The sequence below is a fragment of the Akebia trifoliata genome, chromosome 14 (genome assembly GCF_017979445.1).
Source record: "Akebia trifoliata isolate Shusen 1 chromosome 14, ASM1797944v1, whole genome shotgun sequence".
In the NCBI taxonomy this organism is placed as follows: Eukaryota; Viridiplantae; Streptophyta; class Magnoliopsida; order Ranunculales; family Lardizabalaceae; genus Akebia; species Akebia trifoliata.
Window position 1 is genome coordinate 29,806,232 of NC_141388.1, and position 20,490 is coordinate 29,826,721.

General features: G+C 37.1%; 1 protein-coding gene across 1 annotated transcript; it reads left to right on the forward strand.

Moving 5' to 3' along the window:
• The first annotated feature begins 228 nt into the window (after positions 1-228).
• LOC147386701 (CDK5RAP3 protein homolog) lies at positions 229-20,287 on the forward strand. Its single transcript, XM_086422600.1, is given in 11 exon segments — positions 229-432; positions 569-703; positions 14,065-14,085; positions 14,088-14,161; positions 14,272-14,366; positions 14,476-14,611; positions 14,743-14,892; positions 16,305-16,844; positions 17,653-17,861; positions 18,668-18,800; positions 20,006-20,287. Coding segments are annotated over 11 exon segments (1,689 nt in total). The 5' UTR covers positions 229-371; the 3' UTR covers positions 20,141-20,287.
• The last annotated feature ends 203 nt before the right edge of the window (positions 20,288-20,490 follow it).

The window sequence follows — 20,490 nt, forward strand, 5'->3', positions numbered from 1 at the left end:
TGATAAATAATTTAAATATTAAATATTCAAACGGGCCGGGCTGGATTGGGCATTGTTAGGCCCTAGCCCAGTTCGGATTTGGAAGGTTGAAAATTTTGAAACTGGCCCTATGTTTGTTGGGTTAATTCAATTGACACCCCTACCCAAGAGACCTCCACAGTAGCTATCAACATTCATGCGCACGATAGAAATTCTCTTCTTTTCAAGATAAAAGTGCGCTAGTTTCAATTTCTGTGTTGACTTGACGGTTGAATCCACCGAACACTCCATCAGAACTCAGAACTCGTCGAGTATTAAACAACCTCGAGATTCCCGCGAATTTGCAGCGAGAGAAAGATCTCTCAGACTCCGACTATAAAACTTGCCGGAAAATGACGGATCCGGCGGATATTCGCAATCTTCCGATCGACATAGCTTTTGCTCGTCTCGGTGGTAAACTTTTGCCCAAATCGAATCGCTATTTTTTTTTTTTTTTCCATAAAAAAATTGGTTTCAATTGATGTATATTTGAATTATTGTTTTTATTTGATTCAATTTCGTTGTTTGTTTCTTCTGAATCGGATTTTAGAATGGTTGGCGGATCGAAAGAAAATTCCAGGAGATTGGCGAAAACGCTTGACAGCAGTGAGAGCTCGAATTTCTTCGGCTTTCTCATCGCTTCCGAAGGATCTCGATCCCTATTTTCAAACCCTAAATCCCGAAGGTTAGCTTTACAAACAACGAGTTATCTGGATTGCGGAATTTTTTTGTTTTTGTTTGATTGGTAACATAGAAAACCTTTAGCACCCAAATCATAAGGAAATTTTACAAACCCAATTCCATCTTTGAAAAATACACCTTGAATTCCTTATAAATTTTGCACCAAAAGAACATGAGCGCCTAGGTAGAGATGATCTTCTCGGAAGTGGATTGTTTCCTATCTTTGATACTTTAAATAACTCTCTTAAACATTCCAAAAAACTATATCAATGTACAACCAACACTTGAAGAGGGATACCACCTTCCACGGTGTGCAACCTGAAACTCCAAACAAAGATAAAATGTAGAACAAATTTCACTAGCTACCAAACAATGCATAAAGCAGGCTCCATCGACTTCCCATCCCTCTTTCATAGATAGCAACAACTAGGAACAATGATACCTCTACAGATGGCATTTTTTTTTATCAAAATTGGGTCCTTCATAGAACAACTGTCCATTCTTTGAGGCGAGACACATGATTTTTACCTCAAGTCTTAGCATAAGCCTCTATTGGCTTATAAGAGGTTTATGCCACTCGGGGCTTAAGCCTTGAGCTTTAAGCATGTGGCACATTCGATGTTTACACCTTGGCTGTATAAGCACATAGTGGGCGTGGGACATGAGGCACATGTAAATCTTACATCTCAACTATTGGATTGGCATTTCAGTATTGTATTTTGGTAGGATGCTATGGACATTCCAAGTTATTCGAAAGTCCTCGTTATGTTTTGTAGAATCGAGGTGATCACTCACTTGTGAGTTTCTCCTCCACTTCATTTTGATTCTATGAGCTCCATGTTAGTGGGATATCAAATGTTTGTAAAATCTATGGTCATGAATTGGGTTGTACTGAGGAAGTTTTGGGAATTGGGTTAGGAGTACGAACTGACATAGGGAGGCTGCTTATGTCATCACCGAAACCACCTAAATCATCGTAATGGTTGGTTAATGGCTGTTTTGATCCTATAAGAGAGATGATGAGAAAGTTTGGATGAAGGGCATGAGAGGATAATTTGCGCGGGGGAATAGGTACAATACTATGTTGATGATGAAGAGTGGAAGAATTTTCCTTCCAAGTGTTGTTGCATTAATTACAACTTCAAATCCATTTATAAGTCATGTGAACGAGGTTGTCAATCTGGGTCACCATCACCTCCAGAGACCAACGTATCATTTTGTATGATGGTATGTATCTTGTGTTAGAAGTTAAAGTCGATACTACATTTCCCTTGTGGAACATCATTTGATTTTTGACTATCTAGGGTGGGGTGTGGTAAGGGGATATCATTTGCTGGTATGGGCAAGAGTGAGATGTAGTCCAGATTCCAGAGTACCCTTCTAGATTGTCTAAATTCGTTTTGCGTTGTTTTTTAGCCGTCCAACTTCAATGAGGGTTCAAATTGAATGTGCCTTCTTGACAACTAAATGGAATGTAAAGCGAGCCGAGTTTTACTCAAGTTTGACCAAATCCTAGCCCTACATTTAGCAAGTTTGGATCTTCATACCTTATCTGAGTTAGAAAAATAAGTTGAATATTATTTGGAGTGGTTCAACCCTATTTGAATTTGGGTCAGAAATATAGCCACCCGCTATATGATTGGATCCAAGAACCGAAATTCTTTTTATACTAGAGTTGGGTTTTAATTAACAAATACGACTTGTATTTGTTGTTTGTATTGGTTGTTTTAATTAACAAATACGACTTGTATTTGTTGTTTGTATTGGTTGATATATATATATATATATATATAACCCCAAGGGGTTGGCCTAATGGCAAGCCGAGCCTTGATATGCTCCTCAGGAAGGGTAGGTCAAGTGTTCGAAACCCCATGAAGTAATGAATTCCTTAGGGTCACCCTCTAGGGTCCAGTTTACCCTTGACTCAACCAGTTGCACGTTGGACTTTCCGAAGGGGCAGTGCGTGTGACCGTGGGATTAGTCTCACACGATAAGCCAATATGTGTATATATATATATATATATATATATATATATATATATATATATAGATATATATATATATATATATATATATATATATATATAGGTATACCTTGTGTGAATGCGGTAAGGCTTTACATTTATAAAGAAAAATGGTCGAGATTAAGTGGATCCGATAGTTAAAAGAATTGGAGGATTCCAAGGGAGATAAAGATGAGAGAGAAGATTTTCCCTAGGTAGAATGTGTGTTAAGGTTAGAAGAGGAAACCCCCTTTGTTGCCCTAATAATACAATATATTTATAGGCGAAAAGGGGTATAAATTGTTCCTATCATCTTTCAACGACTTCAATTTACCTTATGCTTTTGATAAAATGTGTTATTGTGTGGGTTGACTTATCCGTTGACCATGATTTGCCACCTCACGCATGATCAGTCTATATGGCGCACACATGGACCAACTCATTTAACAACATTTATATTTAGCCCCCTGCACGACGAGTGTGATTTTGTTGACGCACCGTTCCGTGACCAAATATGACCACTCAATCCTATTGGAGGATTTTGTGAGATACTTTATTAAGATATCTTTTGATTTTTTTTTCTTCAACTACTCTAACTATTGACATATTACAACTACCTCCAACACAACTCCAAACACGGTGATTCTGTTTTGAAAAGCAAGATTTCACTAGAAAATGAAAAACACTTTTCTTACTAACATAGTAAGATTTAATGCTTACTAAGGGTTGTTTGGCTAAATCATATTAGAGGATTTTATGGGATATTTTATTGAGGACACCTTTTTTTTTTCTTCAACTACTCGAACTATTAACATATTACAAGTATCTCCAACACAACTCCAAACACGGTGATTTTGTTTTGAAAAGCAAGATTTCAATAGAAAATGGGAAACACTTTTCTTACTAACATAGTAAGATTTAATGCTTACTAAGGGTCATTTGGCTAAAATGGATTACCACATTAGCAGTCCAACACCACAACCCTCTAAGCTTCATCCAAAAACTCATAATAATAATAATAATAATAACATAAAAAAAAAAAATTGTTTTGAACTTGAGGTAAGATTTTGAAAATCACCGTGTGTATCAAAATTCCTTATAACTCCCAAACTTAGAATTGAAATTCAAAGGTGAAAAATGATTTTTTATTTTAGAATTTCTTTTTTTCAAAATTCATAGAATTTTGTCCCCTACAATAATAAAGAATCAAATCATGATTTTGAAAGCCACAAAGTGAGCTCAAGGACCCTTGGTTTCTCCTATTAAAGGCCAAAATCATGAATCAATTGATCAAACATAACATGAATTAATAATATTTGTTTCCAATGTATATGATGTAACTTCATAATATTTTTTGTCCTCTTACCTATGTTATAAACTAAAATAACGTTTGACGAAATAATGTCATTCACAGAAAGAAGAAAAAAAAACCAAAATGTCTTCTAAGATATAATAAACTAAGCAATCTTCTTTGAATCCTCAATAAAATATCCCATAAAATCCTCTAATAGGATTTAGCCAAACGACCATTAGTAAGCATTAAATCTTACCATGTTAGTAAGAAAAGTGTTTTCCATTTTCTAGTGAAATCTTTCTTTTCAAAACAGAATCACCGTGTTTGGAGTTGTGTTGGAGGTAGTTGTAATATGTCAATAGTTAGAGCAGTTGAAGAAAAAAAATCAAAAGATATCTCAATAAAGTATCCCACAAAATCCTCCAATAGGATTGAGTGGTCATATTTGGTCACGGAACGGTGCGTCAACAAAATCGCACTCCTGCACAACATAGAGGTTATGACGACGTCTACGGCAAGCAAGTCATAATGCAAATCCTATCACTGGTGATACTGATTTATAATGTCTGTATCATAAATAGTTACTTGTATCGATGCTTAAAGAACAATGCTAAAGAGTCAATAATCAGAGGAAAAGATGCAAGAGCTAAAGAAACACAGCCTTTGCCCAACAACAACATTGCTTAAAAGTAAGGTAGTGCTTGAGAAGGATAGCATAGCTAAAAAGTCGTCATTGAACATCTGAAAAGATTAGTGCCTAAATAGACAAAAATTTGATCAAGAGAGTGTCATGGAGCTGGTAAGCGTGTGAGAATATAGGTGCCTAAAAGGCAAACAACTTTGACTGAAAGCATGCCCGAGAGCCAATACGCATGTGAGAAGATTGTGCTTGAGAATGAGAAAGATTATTGTTGAGACTGTGTCATTAAATTGGTGATGTAGCGAAAGCGTGTAAATTAATAGATTTAAAAGGAATTAAGATATGGTGTTCAATGGAACACATAAAACCAGTTTGAATCAATAGATTCAAGCTTGGAAATGGAAGGAAAACCAAAAAATTAAATTGAAACAAGAGAAATAACTAAATTTGAAATTAATTAAATGAACATTATTTCAAAATTCGTACGTGAAGCTCCTTATATTGATAACTTCATCATAACAACTTAGAATCCTTCTAAAATACTAAAAATTAACATTCCTAACCTATTTATAACATAATAACTACTTTCTAAACCTATTATAACTCTATTTGGATACTTCTCAACATTTCTAATTACAGTCTAAATAATAAAAACGAATTTTAAAAATAAATTAGAAGCTAACAAGGAATTGTACTCTTAACATAACTATGAAATATAAATCCTACTAAAACTAGAAAATATAAATCCTACTAGAATTAAGAAACTACTAAGACTCTAAGTAAGATTGTAGATGTCCTACGTTAGGCACTCGTTCTTGAAGAGAATCCGTCCTCGAGTTTGGCATAGATGAAGAAACTCCATCATCGGGATAGTAAGAAAAGATGCCTTACACAGTGAAATGCCTATGCTTGTTGGCAACATGCTTGTATTTGGCTGATTGAGGAGGTTTTAGTTTGGCATGAGGGATGCAAAACAACCTTCACTTTGTTGTGCATGAAGGAGTAGGTGTTGGCTTTCCCACTATATGTGACATCCTTGTCGTGGAGCCAAGGTTGGCCAAAAAGTATGTGGCAAGCGCGCATAAGGACAATGTCGCATAAAATTTGATCCGTGTATACACCTATGTTGAATGTAAGGTTGCATTGTTGAGTGAGTTGCTTACGGTATTCATCATCAACCCAACCTATTAAGGTATAGGGTGTGGACTTATGGGTAGTTTGAGAGCTTCTACTATATGCGACGAGATGATGTTCTCGCTATTCCCACTATCAATGATCAACTGGCACAACTTACCTTGAACTTTGCAAGTGGTGCAGAACAAACTATGTCTTATGGGAGGATTAAGATGTTAGATAGAAAGAAGGTTGTGAATTATGCAAGAAAGATGTTACTCCATCTTCATTATATCCATATGTGTCATAAACCTCAATTCCATCGTCATCTCCAACATCATCCTAATGTTTACATTCGACCTTCGCAACTAGGGTTTGTCGACTATGGCACACCTCGGAGGTGTGTCCAGTTTGCCAAATTTTAAGCTCTTGTTTAGCTTGGGGTATGCATAAGGGTTGGTTGGCTTAGGTTTGGAGGGGGTGGTTGATTATTGTTGTGGGTTTGATTGGGGTAAGAAGGGGTATAATTATTGTTGTTTAGGGGCTGGAATGAAGTTTAGGTTGGTTAGGAGGTGGAGGTGGAGATAGATGGATCATGTTGGGGCTGATTTTGATGTGGATAAGCATCGTAAAAGGAAGGGGCAGATTGAGGGTAATTGGTTCGACGATTATTGTAGTAGGAAGGCTTAGAAAAAAAATTGGGTTTGGTCATGAAAGACTCTACCTTCAATGTGATGTTGATGGCGGGATGAAGGGGGTGTATTGATGTGTAGCAAGCTTTGCTTGTATCTTCCGATTTAGTCCATTAACAAATCGATCAATTATTTGATTATCGTCTTTGTGAAGTTTGTTACGTGAGAGGAGCCTTGAAAACTCGTTTATATATTCTTGGACGGTTTGGGTATTGTAGATGCAAAAACTTGCAATGCCTCGTGATCCGTGTCGATACCTCGTGATCTCCACTCTTCTTGCCCCTGGGTGTGCCTGCAATAACACTTCTCCGACGCCTAAGTCAAAACCTTAGTACAAAAATAGTATAAAATTTAGAGGGGGGGGGACTCATACTTTTTAGTATCTCTGTCCATCTATTTATAGAGATGAAACCCTGAGATCCCTTTAGATCCTATTATCGATTTGACCCATATTCGATCTGGAAGGTTGATCTTCATTGGTGATTTGGAATGTATAAGTATCCAGTCCCCATACATTTCTCTTTTTTGGGACTTTTCATCACCATAATTTTAATCTCTTTTGATCTAATCTATGATTTTCTCCAACTTAGACCTGAACTCATGGTTGGTTTGTGACCGAGCCACCAAGCTTACCCTTGTATCTCCATACCAAATTTGAATTCCTAAGTATCATGTGTCGCCCTTGGTACCCAGCGAGAAATATCCTCCACAATACCCCTTCTTGGGGGTTTGGACTTTTAGTCTAAGCGCCTGAGAATAAATGAACGGTACCATGTGACACGTGGCCACACATCTTATAAATTCTCATTTCGAGGTCTAAGATTTGTTTAATCAATGTCCATGTCATGCGTCATTCGCCTATTTTACCATCGAAGTGTGGTGATTATAATTACCTTGGTTTATTTGAACCGTTGGTTTTGTTATATGGCTCGAGATATTTTTCTTTTACAAATACATTGTCTATTCCCTTTTTTTTTTTTTTTTTTTTTGTCATTTTTCGCTTATCGATTGGGCTTGGTGCCATCATGAACCAAAACTCCTAAGTCAATAGATATAACCCCCTATGGTCAGGCTTGGAATAAAAATCAATTAAACCCATTCCCAATGGTTGGACTTGGCTTCTTACGGACTAGTCATTATTAAAAACAAGGACGAGTTAGCCAGACCCTCATTTGTTAGGCTTGGTTCCCTCATGAACCAAGTTTTAATTAACGAAGGACTGACCCCCAACAATCGGGCATGATTCCCTTACGTGCCAAGACTTTCGCTGTGTGCTGACCCCTTTACAATCGGGCTTGGCTACCCTTACGAGCCAAGACTTTCGTTGTGTGTCGACCCTCTTACGGTCGGGCTTGGCTACCCTTACGAGCTAAGACTTTCGTTGTGTGTCAACTGCCTTACGGTCGGGCTTGGCTCCCATAATGAGCCAAGACTTTGCCAACTCAAAACAGTCAGGCTTGACTCCAATAATGAGCCAAGACTTGCCAACCCCAAACGGTCGGGCTTGGCTCCCACAATGAGCTCATCAATGAACTAAGGTTTGACAACCTCAAATGGTCGGGCTTGGTTCCCGTAATGAGCAAAGACTTGTCAACCTCAAACAATTGGGCTTGACTTCTACTATGAGCCAAGGCTTGCCAACCCCAAACGGTCGGGCTTTGCGTTAAGTGGTCCGCACGACCGACTTAGGATGTAGACTAGACTCCTCAAACGAGTCGGATGTATCACTAAGTAGTCTTATGCAATCGACTTAAGATGTGGACCGGACTTCCCATATGAGTCGGGTGTGGCGCTAAATAGTCCTATACGACCGACTTAGGATGTGGACCGGACTTCCCATATGAATCGGGTGTTGTCAAATTCCTCTGCAATCTGCATATTTTTAAAATAATAGGGACACAAAACAATAATAATTGCATAAAACAATGAGGCAATTAATTTTCATTTTAATGTTGTTGATCTTTATGCTCGCATAAGGCGACATAGTTTAACCAAATCCTAATATTAAATTGTTTTCTCAAATCAAACCCACTTAACTCAATAAGTTGGGGCTAGGTGAATTCCCAACAATTAATCTTGATTCGATAAAGTCCCTCGAATCAGTTGAATTCCCATTATTAGTCGTATGATTCACTCGAGTCCCTTGACTTGATCAAAATTTTGAGTGATAAATTGAATTACTTGACTCAGTGGAATCCCGCGACTCTGTCGAATTGCTCATTAATAAATATAATTTCTTGAATCAACATTCTCTTGAACCAGCGAGTTTCTTATTAATAATGGGACTCGACCGAGTTTATTAATAATAAACTTAACTCGGCAGTTCCTTGGCTTGGCGAGTTTCTCATAAATTGAATCCCATTTATTAATCGATACCCACTAAACTTGGTGAGTCAAGGTCGATTGCCCATTAACAAATTAGTCCTCCGAACCGCACCTTTACTTATAGAATATTACTTGGTGAGTCGGGGTTGAATTGAACCCTCATTCATAATTGGAATATTTAATTCGGTGAATTACATTAACTCGGTGAGTCATAGTCGAGTAACTTCGTCTTTCAAATATCACCCAAATTGGACCTTGCTAACTTGGTTGAGTCAATCTCTTGACTCAATTTGATTCCTTGACTCGGTTGAGTTCCCAACAAACTTTACTTGACAAAGTCCTTGGAATTCGGTTGAGTTTCTAAGATTGGTTCCACTAAACCCCCTGATTCGGTTGAGTTTCTAAGTGATAACTTGAATCACATAAAAGTCATACTCGACTTGGCTGAGACGTTAATTAATTCAAACTCAATCGAATTGAACCTTCCACTTTGGTCATACCACAAGATAAATTCTTTTTTTTTTTTACTGGAAGTTGAAATGTTTAATGTAAATGAATGTGAGGTTGTAAGCATACCTATATGATCCAACATGTGGTGGACTTGTCGCTTTCCAAGATGGGGTAATCCTTGATATCAAAAATATCCACAAGCAAAGCCTTTGTGCAACATTCCAGGGTACACCTTGCAGGCCCAAACACCATTGGTCCAGTCCATGTGTTCATTTCTCGATCATCGTTTCCTCCCACACGTACTTGTAAGGCTAAAATTTCACCAATCCCAACTTTTTTACTTGGCATTTCTTCATGCTATTGAAGTGGAAAAGCTCATGAGCAAGCGTGCAAACAGTCTATGATGCTTCCATCCAACCAAGGCCTTGCCTAGGCCCACCAAATAAGGACATTGGCATGGGTTCAAAACTCAGCTTCCCACCCTTGTCTTGTTATCCCTGTTTCTTTATGCTAGAGTAACAAATCTGATCGTGTTATTAAAGCCCATTCACATGTGCAACCCGATGTATGCCAAGAGGAGCCTTGAGTAACCGACTCATCCCCGAGTTACCAACTCAGCCCTGGGAGAATGTATTGTTGAGGCAAGATTATACATAAAGTCTATCACAGGGCCCCCCCAATTCTTCACTGATTTATGAGCTTCAATAAATGGGTTAAACTTTTAAGAGTTGTATGCCTATACATATTGATGTAGACTTGAAAATATTGATACCTTTAAAACTCTAAAGGCTTTAAAATTGTAAGCCTGCACATAAACCTTATTTCTACACGAATTTGTATTTATTCATGTAGCCCTGGTGTTATCATTTCCTTAAATGCCCTTCATAATTTGATTATGTGCCTCTATAACAACATTTTCACTGGCATTATCAATTCCCTTGTAACCTTTTTCCTCAACGCAACACATCACCCCCAACACTCCTTTAACAACCGCCATTGATCCTTGCCACATTGTATCCCTCATCACATGTTTTACCCGATTTACCCCACGGTTACCATCGATTACACAATTTGAACCGTTGAAGAATCAAATCGGAAAACTATGATTCATTCCTTGATGAAGTCAAATCAAGAATCCTAAACCCGCAATCGATCTTCAGGATCACTTTTCCCCACCCATTGGTCGTTTCTCCTTGTAAGTTTCCCACAGACAGTGCCAAATTGTAAATGCAAAAATTTGTACTGCCATGGGATTCGTGTCAATGCCTTGCGATCTCCACTCCTTGTGCCCCTGGGTGTGCCTGTAACAATACCTCTCCGATGTCCAAGTCAGAACCTTAGTACAAAAATAGTGTAAAATTTAGAGGGGGGAGAACTCATACCTTTTAGTTCTTCTGTCCATCTATTTATAGAGATGAAACCCTAGGATCCCTTTAGATCATATTACCGATTTGACCCTTACTTGATCTAGAAGGTAGATCTTCATTGGTGATTTGAAATGTATCTAGTAAATATCTGGTCCCCATACATTTCTCTTTTTTTGGGATTTTTCTTTGTCAAAATTTTAACCCATATTGATCTAATCCCTGATTTTCTCCAACCGAGACCTAAACCCATGGTTGGTTTGTGACCGAGCCATCAAGCTTTACCCTCGTATCTCCATACCACATTTAAATCCCTAGGTGCCACGTGTCGCCCCTTGGTACCCAGCGAGAAATATCCTCCACAGGTATCTTGTCTACAATTTTGTAGGTTGATAAATAAAGTTTGTACTTATCAATAAATAAATAAAGTTTGTACATGATCTAGAGCAAGTAGCGTTGCTTTAGCAACTGCTTCATTGCAGGCCAAGATTGTGCTTGACAGAAACTTGTACAAAGTCTCCCGTTGTAGGTGATCCCACCATGATGGGGCTGCGCTGATAAGTTTGAAGGCAACCAACTTGACTTGTTTTTCTTCGAGTATCCCAATATACTCGAAGAAACGCTTCATAGTAGATAACCAATCGAGAAAATCCTCAATGCGGAGAAGGCCATTGAATTGTGGGAGGTCTGCTTTAAGTCAATATTTGACATGAGGGCCATGATTACCATTGTTTCGATGGTTAGGGGGCTAATTGTGGAGGAAAATGTGTTCAGCCTCCTCATAATCATGGTAGGATTGAGTGTAGTTTTGATGGTCATGACCTCTTTTTTGGTTTGGTTCGCGATACGATGGATGATGGGTGTAAGGGGGGTTTGTTTGGGACTCGATCCAAAGCGTATTATGGATTTAGGTGGGTGGAGGAGTGGAGTATGGACCTAATTCATCAAGGTAATCAATGTAAGGGGCTGGTTGAGTTTGGAAAGATTTTGAGGGTTATATGGAGGGTTGGGGATGTGGGGAAGTAGGTTGGGATAGGGGATAGGGCTGGTGGAAGGTTGGGGTGGTGTTTTGAAGGGATTTGGGGGGCTGCAGTAGCATAATATGGTTGTCCGTCAAGGGGGTGTTGTTTGGTGGTTACCTCATGGCTAACAATTGGTGGAGAATTCTCTGATTGCCCAGGTTGATCTTTCCTTCCTTCTCCTTGCCATTGAGCTTGTCAAAAGTAGTCAAGATCATGTCTTGCATCTTGGTGAGCAAACGACCTTCAAATTCTTGAAGCCTTTAATCGAGGATGATCTCTATGATGAGTAGAACATCCTCACCAAAAATCAGCCTATTCCAAAACTTCTAACCCCATCAAAAGTGATTTACAAAAATTGGATGGTCCACGATTCTTCAACTTATAAACTAGGGCTACATCACCTGAAGGCGGAATAACCCAAAGGCGACATCACCTGAAGGCGGAATAACCCAAAGGCATTCAGCTACATCACTCAATGGCGGCATCACCCAGAGGTGACATCTCTTGGAGGAAGCATCACTTGAATTATATGGCACTAGGCTTAAGTTCGACTCATGTTGGCTTGAACTTAGGCTCATATTTTTAATAAATAAAATAAGATAAATAATTATGAAGAGGAATGATGAGCTTGGGTTGTTACCCATTGTTTCCTTACTCAGATGGTGGTGAAAGTTTCTAGGATGATGAGAGGGGTTGCTTGTGGCCAACAAGGCACTTGTAGCAGTGTAGAAAATTGGATTTGGGCATATTAGGGTTTTGAAACCCCATTTTCTTGTTGGCTTTTATTTTGTACATCTCCAATATGAGGAGTGCCCGTAGTGATATAGAAAAGGAACACAAGCTATTTGAGGATGAGGAAATGGGAAGGGTAGGGGACGCCTATGACTATGTTCTTTGATGGTTTTAACTCCTAAAACCTTACCACAATTCCGTAGCCCTTTGCTCGATGTTCCCACAGTGTCATTGCAAGAACATTGTGGATGATAGCTTTTGAAAATCCTTCTCTCCTCTCTAATACTCTTTCCTCCAAGCTGATCATGTGCACCACTTCCCCAGCAAAGTCGCCAAAATGTGAATGTAGATAAGGTTTTACATTATGCAAAGAAAAAATGGTCGAGATTAGGTAGATCCAATAGGAAAAAGAATTGGAGGATTCCAAGAGAGATAAAGATGAGAGAGGATTTTCCCCAGGTAGAATGTGTGTTAGGGTTAGAAGATGAACACCCCTCGTGGTTGCCCTAGCCAAAAGAGGTATAAAATGACTAAAATGTCCCTATCATTCAACAACCTGCAATTTACCTTATGGTTTTGATAAAATGTGTTGAATAAGCGATTGCGCGGGTTGACTTATCTTGAGTACTATTTGCCACCTCACACATGATCAGTCTATATGGCGTACACATGGACCACTACACCGTGAATCCCATGGTCACACATGGAAAACTTTTGAATTCATTGAGATTTAATTGAAGAGTTTGGATATTGGAGGAACTTAAACAAGTGGCGACTTTATTGCATTTATCGGTCATTACTATCTCTCTTTGGAGGGAGATTGTCAGATCTGGTCGCTAGGCCAAGATTGTTCAAAAGAATTGTAGAATTGTCAAGTCTCTAATTAAGAGCTTGACAGATATATATAATAATAAAAAAGGTGAATGGACAAAAATGCCCTTACATAGGTGAATGGACATAAATGTCCTTACACAGAAAAAGAAACATAGAAATAACAAAATTAGACTACTACTATCTACTATTTTCCAATAGGTTCTTTCTTAGCCAATTCATGGCTAATAAGGTCGACGCCCTGGTTAGGATTTTGACTATAGACAATATCATGGCTAATATATATATCGATTTTCGTTCAATGTGTAAAGTTAGTGATGAATCTATCAAATATATTTCCATTCATTGTTCTGTCACTCATGCTATTTGGTCATTTTTCATGTCCCTTTTTTTAAGATCCGTTGTATTTGTCCTCAATTCTTATTTTCATTTTCACAAAACTGGCAGTTTTTGACTTTTAAATCCAGAGAAAGGATTCCATGAAGTTTAATCCTCTTTGTTATTTGTTGGGGCATCTGGAAGGAGTGGAATGCCAGAGAAACATCATTCACTCCAGGATGTTATCATTACTATCTTAGGGCTCATTTTCTATTGCTGCAAAACCTTTGATGATTTGTTTTTTCAAGAATTTCATTTTCAGTTGGGATTTTGTAAGGACTAGTAATTTTCGGATTGCAGGTTGTATAGAGTGGTACCATTTTTATACATATATGTTTTGAGAAGTACCATTGTTATTATGTTTGTATTTTTTCTTCACTTTGCATTAGGTAAGTATTCTCTTAATATTTTTCTTCATTGATAAAATCTTATATCTATAAAAAAAGGGTTTGGGGTTGTGTTTTGTAATTCTCATAATCATTCTCTTTGTTATCTGATAACATGCATCATTTCATTTTCAGTGATCGGATACACAGAAGCCAAGAAATATATGACATTCTTCTCAGTCACTCCTATTTTTGCCGGCTCGGTTTAGGATTTGGCTGCTATCAGGATGCTGTAAGATCTATGAAACCATCAGCTCTCTCTCTCTCTCCACATCACTTTTTTTTGGGTGTATGCATCTACTTTGTTTTTATTAGTTATAAAGTGGTTCAATCTTCTAATAGGGTGAATGGGAGTCCATTGTGCGAGCTTTTGAGAAAGACCATATTTACCTTGGTGAGGCTGCTCAGATAATAGTTCAAAATGTTAACTATGAAATGTAGGCCAATCCTTCTACAGAGTTGCTCACTTAGTGCTAAACAATAATATAGGATAAACCCCATGTTTAGTCTTACTAACATTCTTATTACTGAATCAATATTTTGTAGTCCGTATCAGAAGAAGCAGGTGCAGAAGATTCAACAACAGCTAGCAGAATTAGATCGGAAGGATGCTGAGATTAGAAGACACGCAGCATTAGCTGCAACTAAATATGCAGAATCTTGCCAAGAATTTGGATTACTGGTTGTGATAACTGTTTTCCAACTTGGGCTTGTTTTGGTTACTCTATTTGTTGAATTGTTCACGTTATGATTTTCTGTTGCTTGTAATCGTTACATGATCTTACCTCAAACTTAAATTTTTTTACTATGCAGGGGAAAAATGTGAGATTGGAACTTTTAGAGACTGCAAAATCACTTCCAACTATATTCGGAAGGATTCTCGAAGTTATAAATGGTGATTCGGTGTCAGAAGCCATTGAGTGGTATTCAAACTTTGTCAGAGAGGCCCATACAGAGAATGAGGTAGGGTTGGATAGGAGCCAAGATACTGAGACCCTACTTGGTACACTACAAATCATTTGCATTTGTAAATGATTTGCAAATGGTTTGTGATGAAAGATTTATTATTGCTTGGTAACTACTGGGAAATCTCTCGTGAATTTTTTTTTTGTTTGGTTGATATTTGCATTGCAAAATTTTTGGAGTGACTTCTTGTTAAAATAAAACATGGAAACAAGTTTAGCTTATTCAACACCATCAAAGAATTTTCTCAAATTACAAAAACACGTTCAGTACTTGTTACATTAACCTGCTTACGAATTTACAAAAATATCCCTATCAAAAGGTAAGTAACATACATATTGGAATTACAAAAATACTTATCATAAAAGAAACTATTCAAATTACAAAAATACCTTTAGTACTTACTACAATAACATACATATTAATTTACAAAAATACCTCCATGATGAAGGGTATTTCTGTAATTATCATATGCATGTAAATGTATCTTTGACAGATGTATTTTGGTGAATTCATATGCATGTTATTGTGGCAAGTATTGAGGGCTATTTTTATAATTTAAAATTTTCTTTGATGAGAGTTATTTTTTTGTAATTTCAATATGCAACTTAATGCATCTTAGAGGAGAGGTATTTTTGTAAATTTATGTGCATATTACTCTAGGTGTTAATGATATTTTTTGTAATTTGATTAATATCTTTTATGAGGGTCATTTTAGTAATTTTGATATGCATGTTTTGAAGTTGAATAATTTTGCAAATGATTTGCCGTACTTTTTGTGTCGCAAATCATTTATATGGCAAATCATTAGCTGAAATTTCTTAAGAACTTGAGTGATCCATACAAATTTTTTTCAATTCATATCATTTGCATTGTGTAACCAAGTACGCGCACCTATAAAATTGATTTCAGAAAATTATTTTCCTTTGCAAACGATTTGCACCATAGCAAGCAGGCCTCCCCTGCTTGGTGCACTACAAATCATTTGCACTGCAAATGGTTTGCAATGAATGATGTACTATTGCTTGGAAACCATTGGGAAACCTCTTGCTAATCTTTTTTTGTGATTGGTTGATCTTTGCAGTAAAAAATTTCATTGTGATTTTGCAAATGATTTGCAGTACTTTTTGTTCCATAAATCATTTGCTGAAATTTCTTAAGAATTTAGGTGATCCATGCAAAGTTTTTGCAGTGCAAATCATTTGCATTGTGTAACCATGCACCAGTAAAATTAATTTCAGAAAATTATTTGCATTTGCGAATGATTTGCAGCATACCAATCAGGGCCTGAATGTCAAATCATTTGCAGGTGGATACTTCGTTATTATAGAAACATTCTTACTTCTGTCGATTAAGGTTGAGTCATCTTGATGTGTGGTTATAATAATTTCAACTTGTCAATGTGACTGCAGAAAACTTTAGGATCCGTGCTATCAAATTTGAGGAATCTCCTAGAAAATCCACCATCTCTGAATGTATCTTTGATCATTGAAGACCCCAATTCCATAACCGATACATCAAAGCTTAATTCATCTTCTTCTCTGACTGCGGACCTGGTACAAGATGTTGCAACTGATAATATTGATTGGGATATTTCTGTGGACAGCTCACAGATTGATTGGGACATTGGGACTGTTGAAGAAACCGACAATGGTTTGGGGCCTTACGAAATAGTGAACCCCAGTGAGGCCTTGCAGGCTTCTCTAGCAGACGATTGTGGGGATTCTGACCAATCTTTGCCAATTAAAGCAGAAGCCAGTGCCCCTGAGACTTCAGAGATATCTTGGGATATTAGTGTTGAGAATTCTCAAGTGGATATGGTCGATGATGCTGTGTTGGCAGATGCAAGTATGGAAACTCACTTAGTTTTCCCCGATGCGTCAACCCAATCCGAAATGAGTCAACTTTTGGATACTGAGTATAGGAATAAGATTCTTGATGATCTATTTGAGGTATTCGTTATTCTGTAATTCAATATTATTACATTGACTTCTTCCAGTATATGTTTCCTCAAATGTTTGTCTTCACCCTTCATCTCGAGGAAGAATTTTAATTTTATTCCCTTTTCTCTCCTCTCCTTTCCAAGAATACCCATCAATTTTATTGCCTTTTGTCTTCTACCCCTACAACTTTATTACCCTTATCCCCTTCTATCCCCTTCTACCCTTTTTTCAATAATATCCCTACAACTTTATTGTCTTTCCTCTTTTACCCCTTAATCCAAAGAGGATGACTGGCACGGGCAAGCTCTTGTATATGATAAGAACACAAAACTAGCATATGCTTTACAATTAACACAAACGTGATACTGTGTAGAACAATCTGTATAATAGAACACAACTGTGGACCCCACTCCAACTACAATTATTATATATAAACGTCCCCTCTAGCTACAGTAGAGTGGGGTCCACACTGCCACACTTTATACCTTTCCACCTCACCTCCTTCAACTTTATTGTCTTTCCCCACCTCCCTTTTTTAATAATACCCCCTCTAACTTTACTATCATTCCTTGTTTACCCTTTAACCCCAAAAAGGATGTATGTGCCCCTTTACCCCCTTTCTGAATAATACCCCTCCAACTTTATTATTTTTCTGTTTTTACCTCTATGGCATGAGCGAACTCTAGTAGGGTGATACAACAGCTCATTTTTTGCTTGAATCACTTCATGATGTGAAATTTACCTTTTATAAACATCCCTATTATTTTTTGCTTGATTGTGGAATTATTTGACTTAGTAGTAGTATTCTATTCCTCAGATCAAAGCCTTTCTAGATCAACGGTTGGCGGAGTTAAGTGATGAAGAGACCTCATCTCTACAACATCAAGTCCAGGCGGTTTCTCCTTTCATGCTGCAACAATACAATTCCGATGCCATTCAGAAAATGCAGTCAAATATATCCTTGGCCGTTTCCTTGCTTACCAACAGAAAAACACGGGATTTGATCATGATTTTGAACTCCAAAAGGTGTTTACTCAATAAATCGGCTCATGAGTTATCAATTTGATTTGTTCCAATCCCTGCTTATCTTCGTAAGCAATTAAATTTAGTTTTTTTGCGATTATATTTCGTATCTAGATGTGTTCCAAAACCTGAGACAATCAAATGAATGAGGTAGGATCTTTACTAACGTTGGTTCCTGCATTGGAAGACTGGAATCATGGTTTTAAATCTCGCCCAAGACTGAGATGACTCATCTGAGTCATCTCGGTATTGTCCATGAACGAGACGGACGGACAAGGCGTCTCAACTGTGCAAAATCTCGCAAGATAAACAAAATGACTGTCTGAGATTTTGAAAATCTCGACAAGTTAGTAAAAGTCATCCGAGTCAACTGGGATTTTGTAGATTTTAATTAAAATAATTGTTTTTTTAATCAAAATATTTATTATCCAAATAAAATATGATTTTATTATTATACATCTTCTAATCCACCTTATTTTCTAAAAGAAATTATAAATATTTTCATATAAATATTTATGAATAAATAATTATAAACTGAGTTAAAGGGTTTATCTCGTACGAGACGAGATGAGATGTCAAACCAAGTTTTGGAACCGTTATTGGAATTGCAATGTAACTTGCCTTTGAATTAGGTGAAACTGATGATGTGTTGTGAGTGTCTCACTACGTCCAGCATCACTTCCCTTCTTAATAGTTCATGCTTATTTTTCTGTATTGTTCTCTCTGGTATATCTGTTTTGCTTCACAAGGGAGTGGCAATTGTGTTCAGTTTTGATTCTATTTAACTCATTTGGCAACTTGAATTTCAGATTTCTGGACAGACTAGTAGCTACATTGGAGGAAAAAAAGCATCGTGAAGTGAAGTTGAAAGAGAGTTTGAACGATTTGGCAGCAAGACGCATGGAGCTTCAGAATGCATTATCTTCATCTTGGCCAAAGCAAGTGAGTTTCGTATCTGTTTTTTTTTTGGTGTCGTGCTGGAGTGACATTAAAATTCACATTGTTACACACATTAGTGACATGTCGTTGCGCACATAACCATAGAGGCTTTTCCCTTGTACACACCCCACGTCAGCAATGTGTGAAACAATGTGAATTTTAATGTCACTTCAGCATTTTCAAAAGAGAAATTTATTGAAGTAAAATCAAACAGAGTGGCCAAGATGGCCATTTGGCTATAAGCAACTCAACCAACAAAACTGCAAAAAAAAAAAAAAAAAAAAGAGATAAAGCTAAGCTAAAACAAGAAAACTCTACAAATTAAACATAAATTCTTCAAAGAAGGTTCATTTAAACTCTTCGAAAACTCTACTCCAATGAAAGATCAGCCCCACAATCTCTGTAACCACAGCATCAACCTGAAGCACTCTCCACTAACACTTCAGAAAGTGAATGGATGAATTACTTCACTTACTGTTGGTGTCATGGATTAGATGGATGGGATTCACAATCCATGAATAGTACTCACAACACAACATCTCATATTGTTATACTATATTTTGCCCATGCTGAAGGCACGGCATCTCTTTGGGATTAAGGGGGTAAAAGAGGAAAAATGGTTATGTTGGAGGGATATTATTAAAAAACTTTGAGATTAAAGGCGTAAAAGAGGATAAGTAATAAAATTGGAGAGGTATATTAAGAAAGGGGGAAGAAGAGGCAAGACAATGGGTAAATATTAGAAAAAGGGAGTGGGACCCACCGTTGTCTTATTATATATAAGATCATTTTGTATTACATTCAAGTTAAAAGATAAACATATGCAGTATGTATACTTTTAATTATGTTACACAATTACATTTTTTTTCCTTTTTACATGAAGATATTTTACAGCCAAAACTATAATAATTCATAATGCAAGACGAAGGCCTTCTATATATTTTTAAATATGTTTCTCTTTGTAACTATTTCTCCTTTTTCGGTTTTTTGTTTGTTTTTTTCCATTTAACTTTATTTCTTTTCTTGGCAATGTAATAGCCAATTACTTGTTATTACTAATAAAAAGTTGTGTATAAGATTATAGAAATTTTAAATTGATGTAAATATTAATTTTACAATCAGATGTAAATAAATAAGTTGTTTGTAGTGAAAATGGATCCATTGGTAGATAAAATATATACTAAAAGATGATACTGCCTGCATTGCAGGAAGCGGCGTTGGCAAAAACAAGGGAGTTGAAGAAGCTATGCGAGAGTACACTTTCACCCATGTTTGATGGGAGGCCTGTTAATATTATAGGAGAGATTAACAACTTGCTTAGTAGCAATCTTGCTCAATCTTGAAATTTTGCTCGATTGAGTAATCTGATTTTTGTCTTTGTAAACTATTACTGTTGTGATCCTGAAACACCATCACCATCTTCTTTCTTTTGTTTATATAGTGAGATGAGATCACAATTATGATAATGTTAGAAACTAATGCGATCCTCATGGTGGTAACTTTTGAATATGCCAAGTAGGGTTCAAAATGGGTCGGATTCGGCTTGGATCTGAGCAAAACCAGATCTGATCCAAATTTCTTTATCTAGATCCGAATCCGACTCAGATTTTACTAGATAAATTATATGGGAAGCATTTTGGTTTCACTTAATCCAGATCCTACCCAATTGAATCGCTTGATTAGGGTTGGATAA